The 19,551-nt window shown below is 39.8% G+C and overlaps 1 protein-coding gene across 2 annotated transcripts in view; it reads left to right on the top strand.

Annotated features, from left to right (window-relative positions):
• TMEM87A (transmembrane protein 87A) overlaps positions 1-19,283 on the top strand; it is a 160,647-nt gene extending 141,364 nt beyond the window's left edge. For both annotated transcript variants that reach the window (XM_073610611.1, XM_073610610.1), the window contains exons 16-20: positions 1,702-1,775; positions 7,053-7,114; positions 9,921-9,973; positions 13,048-13,078; positions 17,147-19,283. In XM_073610611.1, coding sequence (XP_073466712.1) covers positions 1,702-1,775; positions 7,053-7,114; positions 9,921-9,973; positions 13,048-13,078; positions 17,147-17,188 — 262 coding nt within the window. In that variant the 3' untranslated portion in view covers positions 17,189-19,283. The remainder of the gene's footprint in view (positions 1-1,701; positions 1,776-7,052; positions 7,115-9,920; positions 9,974-13,047; positions 13,079-17,146) is intronic.
• The last annotated feature ends 268 nt before the right edge of the window (positions 19,284-19,551 follow it).

Genomic DNA, 19,551 nt, shown 5'->3' with positions numbered 1-19,551 from the left:
TTTGTGTATTAAAGGAAGTAAAGACTCCAGAGAGATAGACATCATATTGCCCCTGTATAAATAATTTGTAAGACCTCATCTAGAATACGTTGTTCAGTATTGGGCACCAGTTCAAAAAAAGGATATTGGGGAACTGGAGAAAGTGCAGAGAAGGGCAACCAAACTTATAAGAGACATGGAGCAGCTCAACTAGGAGAAAAGATTAGCTGAACTGAATTTATTCTCTCTTGAGAAGAGGAGATTAATGATCACCATGTATAAATACATAAGTGTTCCTTATAGCGAACTTGGTGTGGAGTTATGTGTGGGCGGGTGTGTGTGTTTTATTGGTTGAACTCGTCTCTTTTTTTCAATCTGACTAATTATGTATATAAACAGGGAGCAATCAGCGCAAACAAAAACAAAAAGCACAAAATGAGATGCAAGCTGAACACTATAGGTAATCACATATGCCTAAAAAATGTATTAGTGACCGATGGGAAGTGCAGCGCAATAAATATAACAAAAAGAGAGAAATAAGTCCAATCCGTATAAGTGGAACAATGTTATATCCAAGGGAGATGAAAGCCAAGACTCCTCGTGACAGAAAGTGGGATAATTTCTCCAAGTGAAAATGGGTGATGTAATCCTCCACCATATAAACCAAATTGCGCTTACCAGAAGAGATGGACCTCTGTGATACAGAAGGTCAAACACACATTTATCCCACAGGGATGATGCTAACTCCTGGTACTGCTGCAAAGGTCCTCGCTCCGGCCGGATGGAAGAAAAACGCCCAGCAGAGAGTTCCAATGGTAAAAACCTCCAGGTCGGCAATGGTGAGTGTAAGGATAATACAGCCTGTATCAGCTGTGACAATCCAAAGTGTTCCCAGAAGAAGGAAGGTCCAGGACACACTCGGCCTCTTCCTCGCCGTGCTCTGACCACTAATCCCGTGAAGTCAGCTGCAGTTATTAGCACTGAGCCCCGGGAATGCAGGTCAACCAGTTCTTTTCATGAATGTACATTTCTGTGATAAATAGGAACCAGAACCTCACCCTCTGATCTATAGAAAACAACGTCACCTTTTAAAGACTTCTACAGTCATCAGCTGCTTTAAATGGAAGGGCATGTCAGCATATTATCCTTACACTCACCATTGCCAACCTAGATGTTTTTACCATTGGAACTCTCTGCTGGGCGTTTTTCTTCCATCCGGCCGGAGCAAGGACCTTTGCAGCAGTGCCAGGAGTTACCATCATCCCTGGTGGGATAAATGTGTGTTTGACCTTTTGTATCACAGAGGTCCATCTCTTCTGGAAAGCGCAAATTGGTTAATATGGTGGAGGATTACGTCACCCATTTTCACTTGGAGAAATTGTCCCACTTTCTGTCACGAGGAGTCTTGGCTTTCATCTCCCTTGTATATAACATTGTTCCACTTATACGGATTGGACTTATTTCTCTCTTTTTGTTATATTTATTGCGCTGCACTTCCCATCGTTTACTATGACTAATTATGTAGCTTTACTAAATCAGCCCTCACTTCACTTTACCTAAATTTACTTATATTTTCCAATCGTGTAAAAGGTAAATTCCTGTTTATTCCACCTGTGCATGGTTGGTTATTCAAAGTGAACACTTTATTATTTATTGAGTGAAGATTCTCACCATTCTTCTGTGTCCGTAATGTTTGATCATAATGATGTCTTCTTCCTACAGGTTTGCTTTTTCTCCACTCACTGAGGAAGAGGAGGATGATGAACAGAAGGAACCAATGTTAAAAGAAAGCTTTGGTATCATATGCTGTAATTTAGTTTAGACACCACATTTTCCAGTAGCAGTTCATAAAACTTCAATATATATACACACAACTTTTTGTTTTTATATGACCACTTTGTGTCTTAATTGCAGAGCTAAATGTAGAATATATGAAAAAATTACAATTACACCTGCAGAGTTGATTGGCACAGTGCCATGAAAAAGTATTCACACCCCTTGAAATTTTCCACATTTTGTCATGTTACAACCAAAAACATAAAAGTATTTTATTGTGATTTTATGTGAAAGACCAACACAAAGTGGCACACAATTGTGAAGTGGAAGGAAAATGATAAATGGTTTTCATTTTTTTTTTACAAATAAAGATCTGAAAAGTGTGGCATGCGTTTCTATTCAGCCCATGTACTCTGATACTCCTAAATAAAATTTTGTGGAACCAATTGCCTTCAGAAATCACGCTAGTTAGTAAATTGAGTCCACCTGTGTGTAACTTAATCTTAGTATAAATACAACTGTTCTGTGAAGCCCTCAGAGGTTTATTAGAGAACCTTCGTGAACAAACAGCATCATGAAGGCCAAGGACACACCAGAAAGGTCAGGGATAAAGTTGTGGAGAAGTTTAAAGCAGGGTTAGGTTATAAAAAAAAATCCCAAGCGTTGAACATCTCACGGAGCACTGTTCAATCCATCATCCGAAAATGGAAAGAGTATGGCACAACTGCAAACCTACCAAGACAGGGCCGTCCACCTAAACTGACAGGCTGGGCAAGGAGAGCATTAATCAGAGAAGTAGCCAAGAGGCCCATGGTAACTTTGGAGGAGCTTTAGAGATCCACAGCTCAGGTGGAAGAATCTGTCCACAGGACAACTATTAGTTTTGCACTCCACAAATCGGGCCTTGGAAGAGTGGCAAGAAGAAAGCCATTGTTGAAAGAAAGCAATAAGAAGTCCCATTTGCAGTCTGCGAGAAGCTATGTGGGGAACACAGCAACATGTGGAAGAAGGTGCTCTGGTCAGATGAGACCAAAATTGAACTTTTTGGCCTAAAGGCAAAACGCTATGTGTGGCAGAAAACGAATACTGCACACCATCCTGAACACACCATACCAACTGTGAAACATGTTGGTGGCAGCCACATGTTGTGGGGATGCTTTTCTTCAGCGGGGGGCAGGGAAGCTGGTCAGAGTTGATGGGAAGATAGATGGAGCCAAATACAGGGCAATCTTAGAAGAAAACCTATTCGAGTCTGCAGAAGACTTGAGACTAGTGCGGAGGTTCACCTTTCAGCAGGACAACGACCCTAAACATACAGCCAGAGCTACAGTGGAATAGTTTAGATCAAAGCATATTCATGTGTTAGAATGACCCAGTCAAAGTCCAGACCTAAATCCAATAGAGAACCTGTGGCAAGACTTGGAAATTGCTGTTTACAGATGATCTCCATCCAGTCTAACACAGCTTTTAGCTATTTTTTAAAAGAAGAATGGGAAAAAATTTCACTCTCTAGATGTGCAAAGCTGGTAGAGACATACCCAAAAAGACTTGCATCTGTAATTGCAGCGAAACGTGGTTCTGCAAAGTGCACGCAATACAAATGCGCACGCCACACTGTTCAAATATTTATTTGTAAAAAAACTTTGAAAAACATTTATCATTTTCCTTCTACTTCACAATAATGTGCCAGTTTGTGTTTGCCTATAACATAAAATCCCAATAAAATACATTTCCTGTTTTGGTTGTAACATGTGGATATTTTCAAGGGGTATGAATACTTTTTCAAGGCACTGTATTGCACAAAAACAGTTTGCTTATCACTCAGACAAAATAATTTAAAAATATGAGTAAGGCTGATGATTATTACCTAATAGTTTATCAGTATGTCTTACCCTTGCTTTGCTATTGGTCCATTTGTGCCACACATACTGTAATGTAATCTTTCAAACTGCAGGTAGATTTAAGACATTATCACAGCTCGTTCTTCCTGCAGTACCCAACTCCCTATGCTCCCACTATGTTTTAGCCACTTGCCTACTGGGCTAATTCTGACATTTCTCTCAGACGTAAAAATCAGCATTTTGTTTTTGCTAGAAAAATACTTAGAACCCCCAAGCATTATATATTATTTTTAAGCAGAGGCCCTGGAGAATATAATGGTGGGTGTTGCAATTTTTTTTTACATCAAATATTTGCACAACTGTTTTTTAAACGCAAATTGAAAACATACCCTTTAATTTATTTTAGTGCACACAAACACAATATAATACCCAATTTTTTGGTAGAATATAAAAGAAATTATGCCAACTAAATAGATACAAAATATGTCACTCTTTAAAATTGTGTATGTCCGTGGAATGGTATCAAACTACGGTACATTATCCATAGGCCATGCCCTAAAATCCTTTACAGGTTACCAGTTTAGAGTTGCACAGGAGGTCTGGCGCTAGAATTATTTCTCTGTCTCTTAATACACAGCACATGTGTGGTGCAATCACTGTTTACGGGACCTACATGCGCATTCACATTTGCGTGTGACGACGGGAGGCAAAATAAAATAAAAAATGTAATTTTATTATGTTTATTTTTTTACACTGTATCTTTATTTTTTTTAATCAACTTTATTGCTATTACAAGGGATGAACAACACCCTTTGTGATGGCGCACGGTCTGCTTTATGGAGAGATCTGGAGTCTATTAGATCCCCAGATCTCTCCTCTGGCCTCAAAAAGGATCTGAGAAACGCGTACTGTAAAAAAACGATACTGGGATCAGGATTGTAGCCTCAAGCATGATTCTGGTATAGCTACCTCAATGTGTGTATATGTATGTGTGTGATATACAGTGGGGACGGAAAGTATTCAGACCCCCTTACATTTTTCACTCTTTTTTTTATATTGCAGCCATTTGCTAAAATCATTTAAGTTCATTTTTTTCTCATTATTGTACACACAGCACCCCATATTGACAGAAAAACACAGAATTGTTGACATTTTTGCAGATTTATTTAAAAAGAAAAACTGAAATATCACATGGTCCTAAGTATTTAGACCCTTTGCTGTGACACTCATATATTTAACTCAGGTGCTGTCCATTTCTTCTGATCATCCTTGAGATGGTTCTACACCTTCATTTGAGTCCAGCTGTGTTTGATTATACTGATTGGACTTGATTAGGAAAGCCACACATCTGTCTATATAAGACCTTACAGCTCACAGTGCATGTCAGAGCAAATGAGAATCATGAGGTCAAAGGAACTGCCTGAAGAGCTCAGAGACAGAATTGTGGCAAGGCACAGATCTGGCCAAGGTTGCAAAAAAATTTCTGCTGCACTTAAGGTTCCTAAGAGCACAGTGGCCTCCATAACCCTTAAATGGAAGACGTTTGGGATGACCAGAACCCTTCCTAGAGCTGGCCGTCCAGCCAAACTGAGCTATTGGGGAAGAAGAGCCTTGGTGAGAGAGGTAAAGAACCCAAAGATCACTGTGGCTGAGCTCCAGAGATGCAGTCAGGAGATGGGAGAAAGTTGTAGAAAGTCAACCATCACTGCAGCCCTCCACCAGTCGGGGCTTTATGGCAGAGTGGCCCGACAGAAGCCTCTCCTCAGTGCAAGACACATGAAAGCCTGCATGGAGTTTGCTAAAAAAACACCCGAAGAACTCCAAGATGGTGAGAAATAAGATTCTCTGGTCTGAAGAGACCAAGATAGAACTTTTTGGCCTTAATTCTAAGCGGTATGTGTGGAGACAACCAGGCACTGCTCATCACCTGTCCAATACAGTCCCAACAGTGAAGCATGGTGGTGGCAGCATCATGCTGTGGGGGTGTTTTTCAGCTGCAGGGACAGGACGACTGGTTGCAATCGAGGGAAAGATGAATGCGGCCAAGTACAGGGATATCCTGGACGAAAACCTTCTCCAGAGTGCTCAGGACCTCAGACTGGGCCGAAGGTTTACCTTCCAACAAGACAATGACCCTAAGCACACAGCTAAAATAACAAAGGAGTGGCTTCACAACAACTCCGTGACTGTTCTTGAATGGCCCAGCCAGAACCCTGACTTAAACCCAATTGAGCATCTCTGGAGAGACCTAAAAATGGCTGTCCACCAACTTTTACCATCCAACCTGACAGAACTGGAGAGGATCTGCAAGGAGGAATGGCAGAGGATCCCCAAATCCAGGTGCGAAAAACTTGTTGCATCTTTTCCAAAAAGACTCATGGCTGTATTAGATCAAAAGGGTGTTTCTACTAAATACTGAGCAAAGGGTCTGAATACTTAGGACCATGTGATATTTCAGTTTTTCGTTTTTAATAAATCTGCAAAAATGTCAACAATTCTGTGTTTTTCTGTCAATATGGGGTGCTGTGTGTACATTAATGAGGAAAAAAATGAATATTTTAGCAAATGGCTGCAATATAACAGAGTGAAAAATTTAAGGGGGTCTGAATGCTTTCCGTCCATATATATATATATATATATATATATATATATATATATAAAATATGTGTGTATATATAGGCAGTCCCCGAGTTACGAACGACTCTTACTTACGAACAGCCTCAAATGCCGACCACTTGTGCTCCACGCGGGTCCTGGATACCTTTCGAGCACTTCTGAACACATCCCACACTGCCGTACTACGCCCCAGATAACATAACAAGTGCCCGGAACATCCCACATCCATGCACAGGCGTCAGTTACACTTACGAACGCAGTGTTCCAACCGGAATTTACACTTACAAATGCAGTGTTGCGACTTACGAACAACTTCGACTTACGAACAAACCTATAGTCCCTATTGTGTTCGTAACTCAGGGACTGCCTGTGTATGTATGTATGTATATATATGTATGTATGTATGTGTAATTATATATACACACGGCGGTATTGAGGTGGTTAAGCCATTGTTGAGGGTCTGAAGTCAGCCAGGCCAGCAACTGTTCAGCTTCCGTTGACTTTTGGTCCTCCACCCCAGCAATGGTGGCTTCAACATTTTTATTCTAAAAGCTTTCCTTTATTAGGTTTCAGATGTGTTGGTAGGGAGGTATGCAAAATGATGCTTTATCTTTGTAAACTTGCATAGAAAGAAACCTCAGACACCAATAATAGGCAACATAATTATGGAAACAAAAAAATGTATTGTGTGTTGTTTGACCAAGGGGACTAACATTTTGCTAATGCATAGCAGCATTTGCACCATGTTCTTTCTAAAAATTTACAATAGTAGATACATGTGCAAAACTATGCCATAATCGACCAGAGATGTAATTACTTTTTTTTTTTTTTTTTCCACAGAGGGAATGAAAATGAGAAGTTCAAAACCAGAAACAAATGGCAACACAAAAGTTTCCAAAGCTGTAAGTATACATGAATTTTGAAAGTGATTTTTCATCTTTGTGTAATATTTTGTGTGATATGCCATGGTCATAAGCATAGTTGGATCATTTCAGCTTGCTGGTTGTTATGGGTTCTATACAATTCACAAGTTTCTTTATCTAATTTTACTAGTGGTGGTGGTGTTAAAGTGGAACTAAACCTAATTTTTAGAAAACTGTCAGCAGGCAGCCTTTTTTTTTTTTTTTTATTTGCAGAAGAGACATGCTATGTCTCTTTTATACTAATACAAATGAATGTAAGCTGAGCTGCACTTGTACAGCTCAGCATGCATTCCCGGAACACTTTGGCTGTGCTGGAATGATTGACTCCCATGCGCATGCACACCAGCCAGCCGAGAGGCCTGAAAACCCGGCACCCACAGAGAAGGTGAAAATGGCTGATGAGGGATGTAACCACCACATCATTAGAAGGTGCAGGTGAAGTATACTGGGGAGTTTAGTTACATTAGTTACAGAACTTCATTGGAAGGTGCAGGTGAAGTATACTGGGGAGTTTAGTTATATCAGTTACACAACTTTAAGGGTCTGTGCCAACAGAGCTGGAGGCAATGGGTTCACTTCCTTCAATTGGAAACTTTGTTATCGGCACTATTTTTGAGCCAAAAAATAGAACTTTTTTTGCTGTTAAAGTGCAAGGGTTAATTACTTGTTCAGGTCTAGGGGAAAAGATTTACTTACCCGATCATCCTTTCCTCCACGCTGCTAGTCCAGTTTCTGCATCATCTTCTTCCCCCAAACTCCAGCGGTCTAGGGTCCTGACAACATCAAGTCAAATGCAGGGTCCATAGCCCTGCATTGGATGTGTTGATGCCGAGGGACAGTCCACCACCCGAGCATGGAGGAGTACCATCCTATTGAAGAGTGGGTGATCAGGCAAGTAAGTGTTTATCCTCTCCCTGAAAAAAAAAACAACAAGCGATTAACCCTTCCAGTGCGGGCTGAACGTTGCTGAGATGTTTCTACACCTTAATTGGAGTTTACCTATGGTAAATTAAATTGAATGGACATGATCTGGAAAGGCACACACCTCTCTATAAAAGGCCTGCAGAGCTCAGAGATTGGTTTATTGCAAGGCACACATTTGGGGAAGGCTATAATCTGAAGGTGGAAGGAGCACAGTGGTCTCTATAATTCTCAAAGGGGTTTGGCAAAGGCAAGACTCTTCCAAGAGCTGGTCGCCCAGCCAAACTGAGCAATCGGGGGAGAAGGGCCTTAGTAAGAGAGGTGAATAGGAACCCAATGGTCACTCAGACTGAGCTCAAGAGATCCTGGGTGGAGATGGGACAAAGTTCCAGAGGGACAACCATCACTGCAGCCCTCCACTGATCTGGACTTTATATGACAGAGTGGCTAAATTGAAGCCTCTCCTCAGTGCAAAACACATTAGAGCCCACTTGAAGTTTGCAAAAGAGCACCTGAAGGACTCTCAGATTGTGAGAAACACGATTCTGGGGTCTGATGAAACTAAGATTGAAATGTTTGGCATCAATTCTAAACGTTATGTCTGGAGGAAACCAGGCACCGCTCATCACCTGCCCAATACCATCCCAGCAGTGAAGCATTGTGGTGGAAGCATCATGCTGTGTGGGTGTTTTTCAGCAGCAGAGACTGGTCAGTGTTGAGGGAAAGCCAAATGGAGCAAAGTACAGAGATGACCTCAATGAAGACCTGTTCCACAGCATTTAGGACCCCAGACTGGGCCAAAGGTTTACCTTCCAACATGACAACCATCCTAAGCACACGGCTATAACACAGTGGCTTAGGGACAACTCTGTGAATTTCCTAGAGTGGTCCAGCCACAGCTCTGACTTGAACCCTATTGAACGTCTCTGGAGAGACCTAAAAATGGCTGTGCACCCACGGTCCCTATCCAACCTGACTGAGCTTGAGAGGATTTGCAAAGAAGAATGAAAGAAATTCCCCAATCCAAGTGTGCAAAGCTTGTCGCGTCATACCCAAATACTCGAGACTGTAATTGCTGACAAAGGTGCTTCAACAATGTAAAGGGTCTGAATGCTTAAGTACATGTGATATTTCAGTTTTTCTTTTAATAAACGCATAGACATTTCTAACATTCTGTTTTAACTTTGTCATTATGGGGTACGGAGTATATATTGATGAGAAAAATAATTCAGTTAAACAACTGTAGTATCGGGCTGCAACATAACAAAATTGTCATGTTTTTCCATTTGGTTATGATAGATTTGATGGTTCTCCTAGGGATCATCAAAGATTTGGCTATTTTTTTTATAACCTAACCCTGACTTGTACTTCTCAACAACATTGTCCCTTACTTGTTTGGAAAGTTCCTTGGTCTTCATGGCAGTGTTTGGTTAGTGGTGCCTCTTGCTTAGGTGTTGCAGCCTCTGGGGCCTTTCAAAAAGGTGTGTATATATGTAATGACAGATCATGTGACACTTAGATTGCACACAGGTGGACATCACTTCACTAATTATGTGGCTTCTGAGGGTAATTGGTTTAACCAGATCTTTTTATGGGCTTCATAACAAAGGGGGTGAATACATGCGCACATGCCAATTATCAGTTTTTTATTTCTGAAAAATAGTTTTATGTATATATTTTTCTAATTTTACTTCACCAACTTAGACTATTGTTTTCTGATCAGTCACATATAATTCAGATAAAAAAAAACATTGAACTAAAGGCTGTAATGTAACAAAATAGGTAAAAAGCCGAGGGGGTGAATACTTTTGCAAGACACTGTATAGCCAGTGACTTAAGTGATGTGTGATGATGTATTTGGCAGGAGGAGGATTTGAAATGGGTGGAAGAGAACATCCCTTCTTCAGTCACTGATGTGTGAGTATTTCCAACTGATCAATTTACCTAGCACGTGAAACTTTATCTTGGTGAACCAGTGTATGGAACAATAATGTACAATAACTGTGAAAACGATAACGATGAATAGGTTAGAAAAGTCATAATTTTTTGCAAAATCAATAGTTTGCACAATAGTCAGGGTAGATGAAAGAAAGAAAGATTAAAAAGCGGCAAAACATAATGTTTTGGTAGTCGTGTGCTAAACAAGTTCTACAAGATAGGCATTTGTTCTTGTACAAGGCCCCTATAAAGGATACACTCTCGTTATAATTCAACTGACTAGGCAGTTTCTTTGTAAATACAAATCTTTCTGCAGGGCCGGTACAAGGGGTAGGCAGAAGGAGCACGTGCCCTGGGTGCAGAGGCAATATGTGGAGAGGGGGCGCTGAGGTAAGCTCAGCTGGCAGTATTTGATGTCCTGAATTAGTATTGCTGCTGTTCTCTGACCAACACCAGAGCACAGGAAGTAGGAGAATGGGACTGAAGCAGGCCGGAATTGAGGAAAGAAGTTAACATTGCCATGACCACCAATGCATGTGGGGGAGGGGGGTTAATGCCCCCTCTCCCTTCCCGCATTGGTTGTCAGTGCCAGTGAATGTTAAACCCCCCATCCTCACCTCCCTCACCTTGCGTTGGTCCTCATGGCAGTGAAATTCTTAACACCCCCTTGTGCATTTGTGGTCACTGCTGTTAAAGGAGTTGTAAAGGCAGAAGTTTTTTTTTTTTTTTTTTTTATCTTAACTCATTCTATGCATTAAGATAAAAAGCCTTCTGTGTGCAGCAGCCTCCCCAGCACACCGTAATAATTATCTGAGCCCCATCTCTGTCCAGCGATGTACACGAGTCCCTCGGCCATCCCTGACTCTCCCTCCTGATTGGCTGAGACACAGCAGCAGCACCATTGGCTCCTGCAGCTGTCAGTCAAAGTCAGTTAGCCAATCGGGAGAGAGAGAGGGCGGGCCAAACGGTTGCTCCATAACTGAATGGACACACAGAGCTGCAGCTCGGCTTGAGTGCCCCCATAGCAAGCTGCTTGCTGGAGGGGCCAGGAGCAGCGAAGAGGGACTCGAGAAGAGGAGGATCTGGGCTGCTCTGTGCTAAACCACTACACAGAGCAGGTAAGTATAACATGAATGGGTGACGATATTCCGCGCTTAGGAGAATAGGAACAAGGAAGGACTGCTGCCCCCCTAAAAATGAAAATCACCTAGGTGAAATCCAGTGTACAGAAATTGCTATAAACAGGGGAATTGGCGCTGTCCGGCTATATGTGCATTAAATAATGATTCCTACAAGTGTAAGAAAAAAGGAGGCATACATGTAGAAAAAATAATAAAATAATAAAAAATAATAAAACAATTAATATGCGTGTGACCAATGTGTTGTGGGAGCTATTAAAGTGCAAACAACACTCCCAACAGGTGTTAGAATAATAAAGTGCAACTTGCTCCTGAGATAAATATATATGTGCCAATTTCTCAATAAGAACCAACTGCCTATATATGTATAGAAATGTGCCCAAAAGTAAAAACAAGAACTCCGAAATAAACACTTATGGCAATAAAACAGTATTGGCAGTAAAGAACAAACAATTATGACAGTAAAAAATCCCCAGCATGTGTGCATAAAAAAGTCCAACAAAGCAATGTGTGAAAGGTAAAGAAAATATATATGTGAAAAACAACAAAAATGTATAAAGCAGTAAGTGTCCAAAATCAAGGTCCTAAAGTGTATCCTTTTGGTGAAAAAAACGTGATTTCAGCATTGACTGGTGTTGTCCCCGTCCTTCACTGCACCCCCACTCGTGCTTACACTCACCGGACTGCCTAACCCCTGCAGGGGTAAAAGGCATATGTGGAAAATCCTGCGATGGCAAAGTCCAGGAAGCGGTCCTCCGTCCAGGGGTGTTTATCCTTCTCTGATGTTTTTGTATCCCCAAATGTTAAACATCACTTGGACAGAGTTCCAGCAGCTGGAACTCTGTCCAAGTGATGTTTAACATTTGGGGATACAAAAACATCAGAGAAGGATAAACACCCCTGGACGGAGGACCGCTTCCTGGACTTTGCCATCGCAGGATTTTCCACATATGCCTTTTACCCCTGCAGGGGTTAGGCAGTCCGGTGAGTGTAAGCACGAGTGGGGGTGCAGTGAAGGACGGGGACAACACCAGTCAATGCTGAAATCACGTTTTTTTCACCAAAAGGATACACTTTAGGACCTTGATTTTGGACACTTACTGCTTTATACATTTTTGTTGTTTTTCACATATATATTTTCTTTACCTTTCACACATTGCTTTGTTGGACTTTTTTATGCACACATGCTGGGGATTTTTTACTGTCATAATTGTTTGTTCTTTACTGCCAATACTGTTTTATTGCCATAAGTGTTTATTTCGGAGTTCTTGTTTTTACTTTTGGGCACATTTCTATACATATATAGGCAGTTGGTTCTTATTGAGAAATTGGCACATATATATTTATCTCAGGAGCAAGTTGCACTTTATTATTCTAACACCTGTTGGGAGTGTTGTTTGCACTTTAATAGCTCCCACAACACATTGGTCACACGCATATTAATTGTTTTATTATTTTTTATTATTTTATTATTTTTTCTACATGTATGCCTCCTTTTTTCTTACACTTGTAGGAATCATTATTTAATGCACATATAGCCGGACAGCGCCAATCCCCCTGTTTATAGGTAAGTATAACATGTTTGTTATTTTAAAAAATAGACTTTACAGTCACTTAAATGTTAACCCCCTCCACTGGCCACCAAATTTGGCATCTTCGCCCTGGGCACTGGTTGACATGTCCCGCCACTGTCATACTGTATATCTTTCATTTTCTTTCTGGCAAAAGTAAGTTGAGTCTCTAATTTTCCCCTATTTTAGCAAGCTAGCAGCATGGTATTTTGTGTGCAACTTTTTTTTTTTTTAAACTTTTGTAACTTTTAACAAAGCTTGTCCCTTAAAATGACTCACATTTTCCATCTTACACGTTCCACACTGAAAATAATGAATGTAATTTTTCTGTTTCATATTTCAGGGCTCTTCCAGCATTACTGGATTCAGATGAGGTCAGTATTTTTCAGTTTTTTTATTACCATGAAAGCAGAACTCATGATTGTCATGTGCTCAGCCATTACTGAGTCATTCAACAGTCTCTATACAAGTAGAGTAACACAAATCAGATTTCATAAAGCACATTAACTGATGGGGGAAATTTAATTAGCGCAAGTTTATTTACATTTTTTTGAAGTTTATCCAAAATCTAAATATATCTATAATGGAGAGGGAGAGAAACTTTAGATTACCCAAAAATGAATATTTATCATTTTGACCAGATAGATTACCCTCTACTACTCTACCAGCATTCCTCGGCTCTGTGGAAAAGCAGCACCTACAGGATGATTAATGGGGTGGGCAACTACATGGAAAATGAGGTTTAATGTAGAAAAATGTAAAATAATGCATTTGGGTGGTAAAAATATGAATGCAATCTATACACTGGGGGGGAACCTCTGGGGGAATCTAGGATGGAACAGGACCTGGGGGTCCTAGTAGATAATAGGCTTAGCAATGGCATGCAATATTTGCTTAGCGCTGCACATTTTCCATATATACCTTAGGAAGGATGTACTGGAAATGGAGCGAGTACAAAGAAGGGCAACAAAGCTAATAAAGGGTCTGGAGAAGATTAGTTATGAAGAAAGGTTGCGAGCACTGAACTTATTGTCTCTGTAGAAGAGCCGCTTGAGAGGGGATATGATTTAAATTTACAAATACCATACTGGTGACCCCACAATAGGGATACAACTTTTTCGAGGAAGGGAGTTTAACAAGACACGTGGCCACTCATTAAAATTAGCAGAAAAGAGGTTTAACCCTAAACTACATAGAGGGTTCTTCACTGTAAGAGCAGCAAGGATGTGGAATTCCCTTCCACAGGCGGTGGTCTCAGTGGGGGGCATCAATTAGTTTAAAAAAACAATTAGATAAGCACCTGAACAACTGCAACATACAGGGATATACAATGTAATACTGACATATAATCACACACATAGGTTGGACTTGCGTCAAATTGTTTCCAAGCATGCGTAGGAATTTTGCACGTCGGAATTGCTACAGACGATCGGAATTTCCGACCGAAAAATAGAGAACCTGCTCTCAATCTTTTGCTGGCGGGAATTCCACCAGCAAAAGTCCGATGGAGCATGCACACGGTCGGAGTTTCCGACCAAAAGCTCACATCGGACTTTTGCTGAGGGAATTTCCGATCGTGTGTAATGGGGCAATACAGTAAAGAACCTCTTACGCATTTTAAAGTTAAACCGTTCATTGGGTGGCCATATGCTTTAAGAGACAGAGACTAGGACTGAATGTTTTTCTCCAAATGCTGGAATTACCATTTAGATATTTGTGAATTGCAAAACATTTCTTTCTCCAGTCAGATCTTTTTTTTTTTTCTAGAAACATTAAACTTATTTTTACTGGGGATTTGTGTCGCCTTTTTTTTCTTTTTTTTTTTAACTCTTAGCAGGGTAGCAATGGTATACCATTCTGAACAAGTATTTGGAAAATATAAAACGTTGAGTTCTCAAAGCTAATAACGCTGTATACTGATCTTGCTTCAGGCTTAGCTTATAACTTTATTCAAAATACCATGGGAGAAATGCAGTATGTAGCCTGCAATTGATGATTCCCTTTTAACTTTGCTCATTACTTGGCTGTCTCTGCTTTTAATATTTTTAATCAATAAATCACAGCAGGTGAAGTCAGAAATCCTTATCTCCATGTATTTAGGACCTGTGTGGCCGGGCTTTAATGGGCAAGTGCAGAATATTTTTTTACATCTGTTTGAGACATTGCTGGGATCATTAAGAATTCATTGCAGGAGCAGTTGACCTGCATCAGGTTGTTTTTGTACCACCATGGAAATGTATGTAGAGAGAATTAATTCTGAAGCATACAAAAGCTCATCTACTTAAGGCCATTACTGACAAAAACAATAGCGCTTGAGGCCCTGCATGACAACCAGGTAGCTGGAATTTTCATATATGAATGGAAACCCAGTGTTTCTTACAATGCATGCTTTTATAATTTTGAATGAAGGTTGATTAAAGCACTGCAGGCATGACTGTACGGTAAGTCTGAGCTCATATGAAGAAAGTGTTCATTCTCCTATGTATTACATTTTAAGATGGAGGGCAGTGAGCAGATTTATTAATTTCACACACAAAAAAGTATTTTTCCTAACAAATTCATGCAAAACCATGTTGCAAAAATGAATACACCCCAATGAAAGTCTTGGGAGCAAAGCTTAATTTTAGACCACAAAATTGTAATTAACAAGAATTCAACTACAAGTGAATCTAATTATTCATTAAACAGGTGTATAGCAGACAGTTTATTATATAAGGGCTTTACTTAAAAAAGAAAACCCCTTCCCATTTCATGCTGTCAGCAATGGCACCACATGGAAGAGAAATGTCACAAGGCCAGAGAAAGAAAATCATTTCTTTAAACAAGAAAAGGTGAAGGCTACAAGAAGCTCAGCAAAGCTTTACTTATCAGTCAAAATACTGTAGCAAAAGTGATACAAAACAGAGATGGAACTGCAACATCTCACAGACGTCCAGCTGTCCACGGTAGTTAAAACCTTGACCGGAGCATCTTCTGATGAGAAGGGTTGAAGAAAACCATCATGCAAGTTCACTGCAGTTAGCTAAATAAGTAGAAAGCAAAACTGGGATGATTGTTTCTGATGACACAATACAGCGCACACTGCATAGGAATGGCATGCATGGGTGTCATCCATAAAGAAAGCCTCTCCTAAAGCCCATGTACAAGAAGCCTGCCTAGAATTTGCCAGGGCCCATGCTAAAAAAAAAAAAAAAAAAAAAAAAGACTACTGGAACCCTGTACTCCGGAGTGATGAGACCAGGATAAATGTTTTTGGAACTGATGACTTCAAAACTTTATTGCATCGCAAAGGTGAGGAGTACAAAGAAAAACGCATGGTGCCTACAGTGAAACATGGTGGTGGCAGTGTCCTTCTGTGGGTCTGCATGAGTGCTGCTGGTGTCGGGGAGCTGCATTTCATTGATGGTATCATGAATTCACAGACGTACTGCTCTATATTGAAAGAGATGATGCTACCATCACTCCGTGCCCTTGGTCGTCGTGCATTTTCCAAAATGGCAATGATCCAAAACACACATCTAAAGTCATTGTTGCATTTCTGAAGAAGAACAAGGTGAAAGTAAAACAGTGGCCAAGTATGTCTCCTGATCTGAACCCAATCAAACACCTACGGGGAATTCTGAAAAGAAAAAAAGTTGAGCATCATTCTCCAGCCAGCATCCAGGAGGTCGTTCTTGAAGAATGGAAAAAGATAGATGTTGCAATATGTCACCAACTTGTTCATTCCATGGCTAGAAGACTTGGTAAAGTCCTTTACAAATCATTTAGGTCATACAAAATACTAGATGTAGTAGTTTTTGTTGTGGGGTGTATTCATTTTTGCATCAACTAATTTGAGTAAAACTGAAGATTTTGTCATTTAAGTTATATTATTAAACTTCCTTTCATGTAATGGAGCTAAACAAATGTTCTATAAAACTAATTTTTGTCAAAAATTTGGGAAATTGTCCTTGTGTTCATTGAGATATTGATTAGAATCTTACTTTTCAAAGGCGGTGTACTTATTTATGCCGAGCACCGTATATGCAGCTGCAGGAAATCTTTTCAGTAGAGCAGCACTGTACATTTGGGCCACAATTCACTTTCACTTGCAGCTAAATATTTGTTTTTGGGGGAAAGAGAAAATTGAGTACTGTCCGTGATACTTTTTTTATTTGCACTAACATACAATTTTTCAGGACAAGCTTTCGGGGTATGTCCCCTTCTTCAAGGTCCAAGCAGTACTGATTCACAAATTTTTAAGCAGCATGTTAAAGAAGAAAAAAAAAAAAAAAAAAGAGAAAACAATTTTCTCTGTCACAATTGCACTAATACGGCTACAATCAAATCAAGTTTTTTGGGGAAGATCTCCAGAATGTTATCAAGTTTTCTTTTAGAGATGTGTTAGCGAGTATTGGTATATACATTATAAATCACATATATATTTTTTTTTCTTATAACAGGAACGAATGATAACACATTTTGAAAGATCCAAAATGGAGTGAAGATGAAGAGGTCAAAGAAACAGGGTGCGCTAAATGAGTGAGGAATGAAGAATGCTGAATGCTTCCAATCATTTGCCCTGCTATTGGAAAGTAAAGAGATTACTCTCAAAGACAAAGCCTTACCTCCAAATGAATCCATCTTTCAAAACCTAATATAAGAAAGGTCAAGAACATTCCCCAAAATTATATATTGCCCCTCATGCAGGATTTTAAAATAAGAAGCATTTCACTCGGTGTCCTAATATTCTAGGGAGTTTCACATAGAATTGACATCAAACTCCAGTAAAAGTGATCTGAGCCCTTCTGGTCAGCGGTGGGCTATGGTCGATCCTGCACTCTAGTTTTGCTTATGTTATTTAATGAAAATAAATAAGAGGCATGCATTGCTGTCTCTACATTTAGGTGGTTGACTGATTGGGGTGAAAGCAGTGTGGGACAATAGTATTTTACTTGTGCTTTATTCTGGGAAATTTTGTTTACAAACCAATGCTTGAGCTTTTGTTCTAAGTTAGATTTTTTTGTTTTTATATGAAATAGAAATATGATTTACAGGCCGTTGGAGCTGTTGTCCAGTTTATCCAGTAACGCCATGAGCATTGATTGAGTTTACAAAGATCTTTTTTTAGTAATGGGAAACTGTGAGCACAGTAATTGAAGAGCATGTGCATGAAAATAAGACAGTGTTCCCACTGTAAACTCTGAAGCAGCAGTTTTGTTATGTATATGGTTTAGACCTGGATGTGGCAAAGGATCTTTTGCATCACTGGTATTAAATCTGTGGATCTGGTCTTCAGAAAAACAGGTATGGTTTTAAATGCCAATATGTAAACAATAACATTGTCTTCTAGGTTAGAAAAAATAGGGCAAAGAGTAGCGTTGTGCAGGTACTCGGAACAACCAATCAGATTTCAGCATTTATTTGGGCAGACAGAATAATACAAAAGAATTGTTTGGATGCAGTGGATTGTAGCAGTGTCCATATTCTCCTTACCCAGATAAAAACACACTTTAATATGTCAGTTCTTTTTAAAATGGCCTTCTAACAAAAAACTGACAACCCTTTTTGTAAAAACGCACGTTAATGGTGTGTCCCGCTGTCAGTGACCAGTAATAATTGATGGGATATGCTCTGTGTGTAGCTGTTTTTCCTCCTCGGCATGTCATAGCTGAGCAAGTCAGAGCAAGGAAGAAAGCTAAGCTTCTATGATGTTAGGAACTTCCCCTGTTCTGCTCTTTGTACACTTGTAAATCATGATAAAATGGAAAGGATCAGGAACAGCTTGAGTGTCAAATGCTTATTGGATGCTTACCCATTGCCAAATTAGTCAGTTTGACAACTCTTAGTATTTGGAAATGTTCTGATCCACTCAAGTGCACGCATTGGGCCTCATGTATGAAAGGTGCGACTGAAGAACAGGTAGAAGCTAGTCAGCTGCACATTTGTTTTTTAGAACCTTCCCTAGCAACAGGAAAGTGATAAACTGGTTGAAGCAAGACAAAGATTGTTTCTTAATCAGATGTCATAACGGCAGCTGTCCTTTTAAAGCCGGCTGTAGACGATTCTAATCCTGGCCAGATTTTTAAAGCAAACTTCACAAACCAAATTGTGTGAGAAACCATTCTGTGACTTCCAGGCCATATACTAGTTCAAAGCTGTGAAACTAAACCTATTTGGATTCAATACAAAAAAGTGTCGCTGTTCTGCAAGTATTTTGCAGTCCAGAATTTAAAGAGTGGCTGCTTTCATCTGAGGCTTTTCACACAGGTAATTTAGTTATTTACAGAAGGACTTAGCAATTTGCTTTGTGACCTCTGTTGTTCTCTAACACTTCACTGGCAGTTCTCAGATCCCTTACCTGAAAGCAAGCAAGTGTCAAACACTGGACCATATAGTAAGCAGCTCATTGTGCACAGTCTGAGAGGTTTTATTTATAAGGTGTGATGGAGAGTTCCAGAACATCAGGTGGACTGTGCAGCAATTTCATTGTATGCAATTACTTTTTCTTTTTTATCATTTGCTGTTTGATTGACATGTTTGTGCTTTCTAAGTAAGATGTGTTTGTCCTTTTTATAAGAATAAATAACTTAAAATGTGTCTTGCTGCTCAATTATTTTTATTAATCAGATTTACACTTTTTTACTAATAATAACCTAGAGTTGGTTAAAGACATGGCTGCCCAAGTGTGCAGACTTGTCTATACAGTCAGAAAGGGAAGCACAGCCTGATACTTTTAGAATCAGTGTTGGGAAAATGTTACAAATGATCCATTATGGCTTGTTGCTATTTTCCCTGAGATCAGTTGATTGGGGGTGTCTGGTGTAGAAGCCACAGACATTAGGTTTATCCCCTGCCCCAGTCAAAA

The sequence above is a fragment of the Aquarana catesbeiana genome, linkage group LG13, assembly GCF_042186555.1.
Source record: "Aquarana catesbeiana isolate 2022-GZ linkage group LG13, ASM4218655v1, whole genome shotgun sequence".
Classification (NCBI taxonomy): Eukaryota; Metazoa; Chordata; class Amphibia; order Anura; family Ranidae; genus Aquarana; species Aquarana catesbeiana.
Note: the sequence above shows the minus strand (reverse complement) of the source record. Positions and strands in the feature narration are given on the sequence as shown.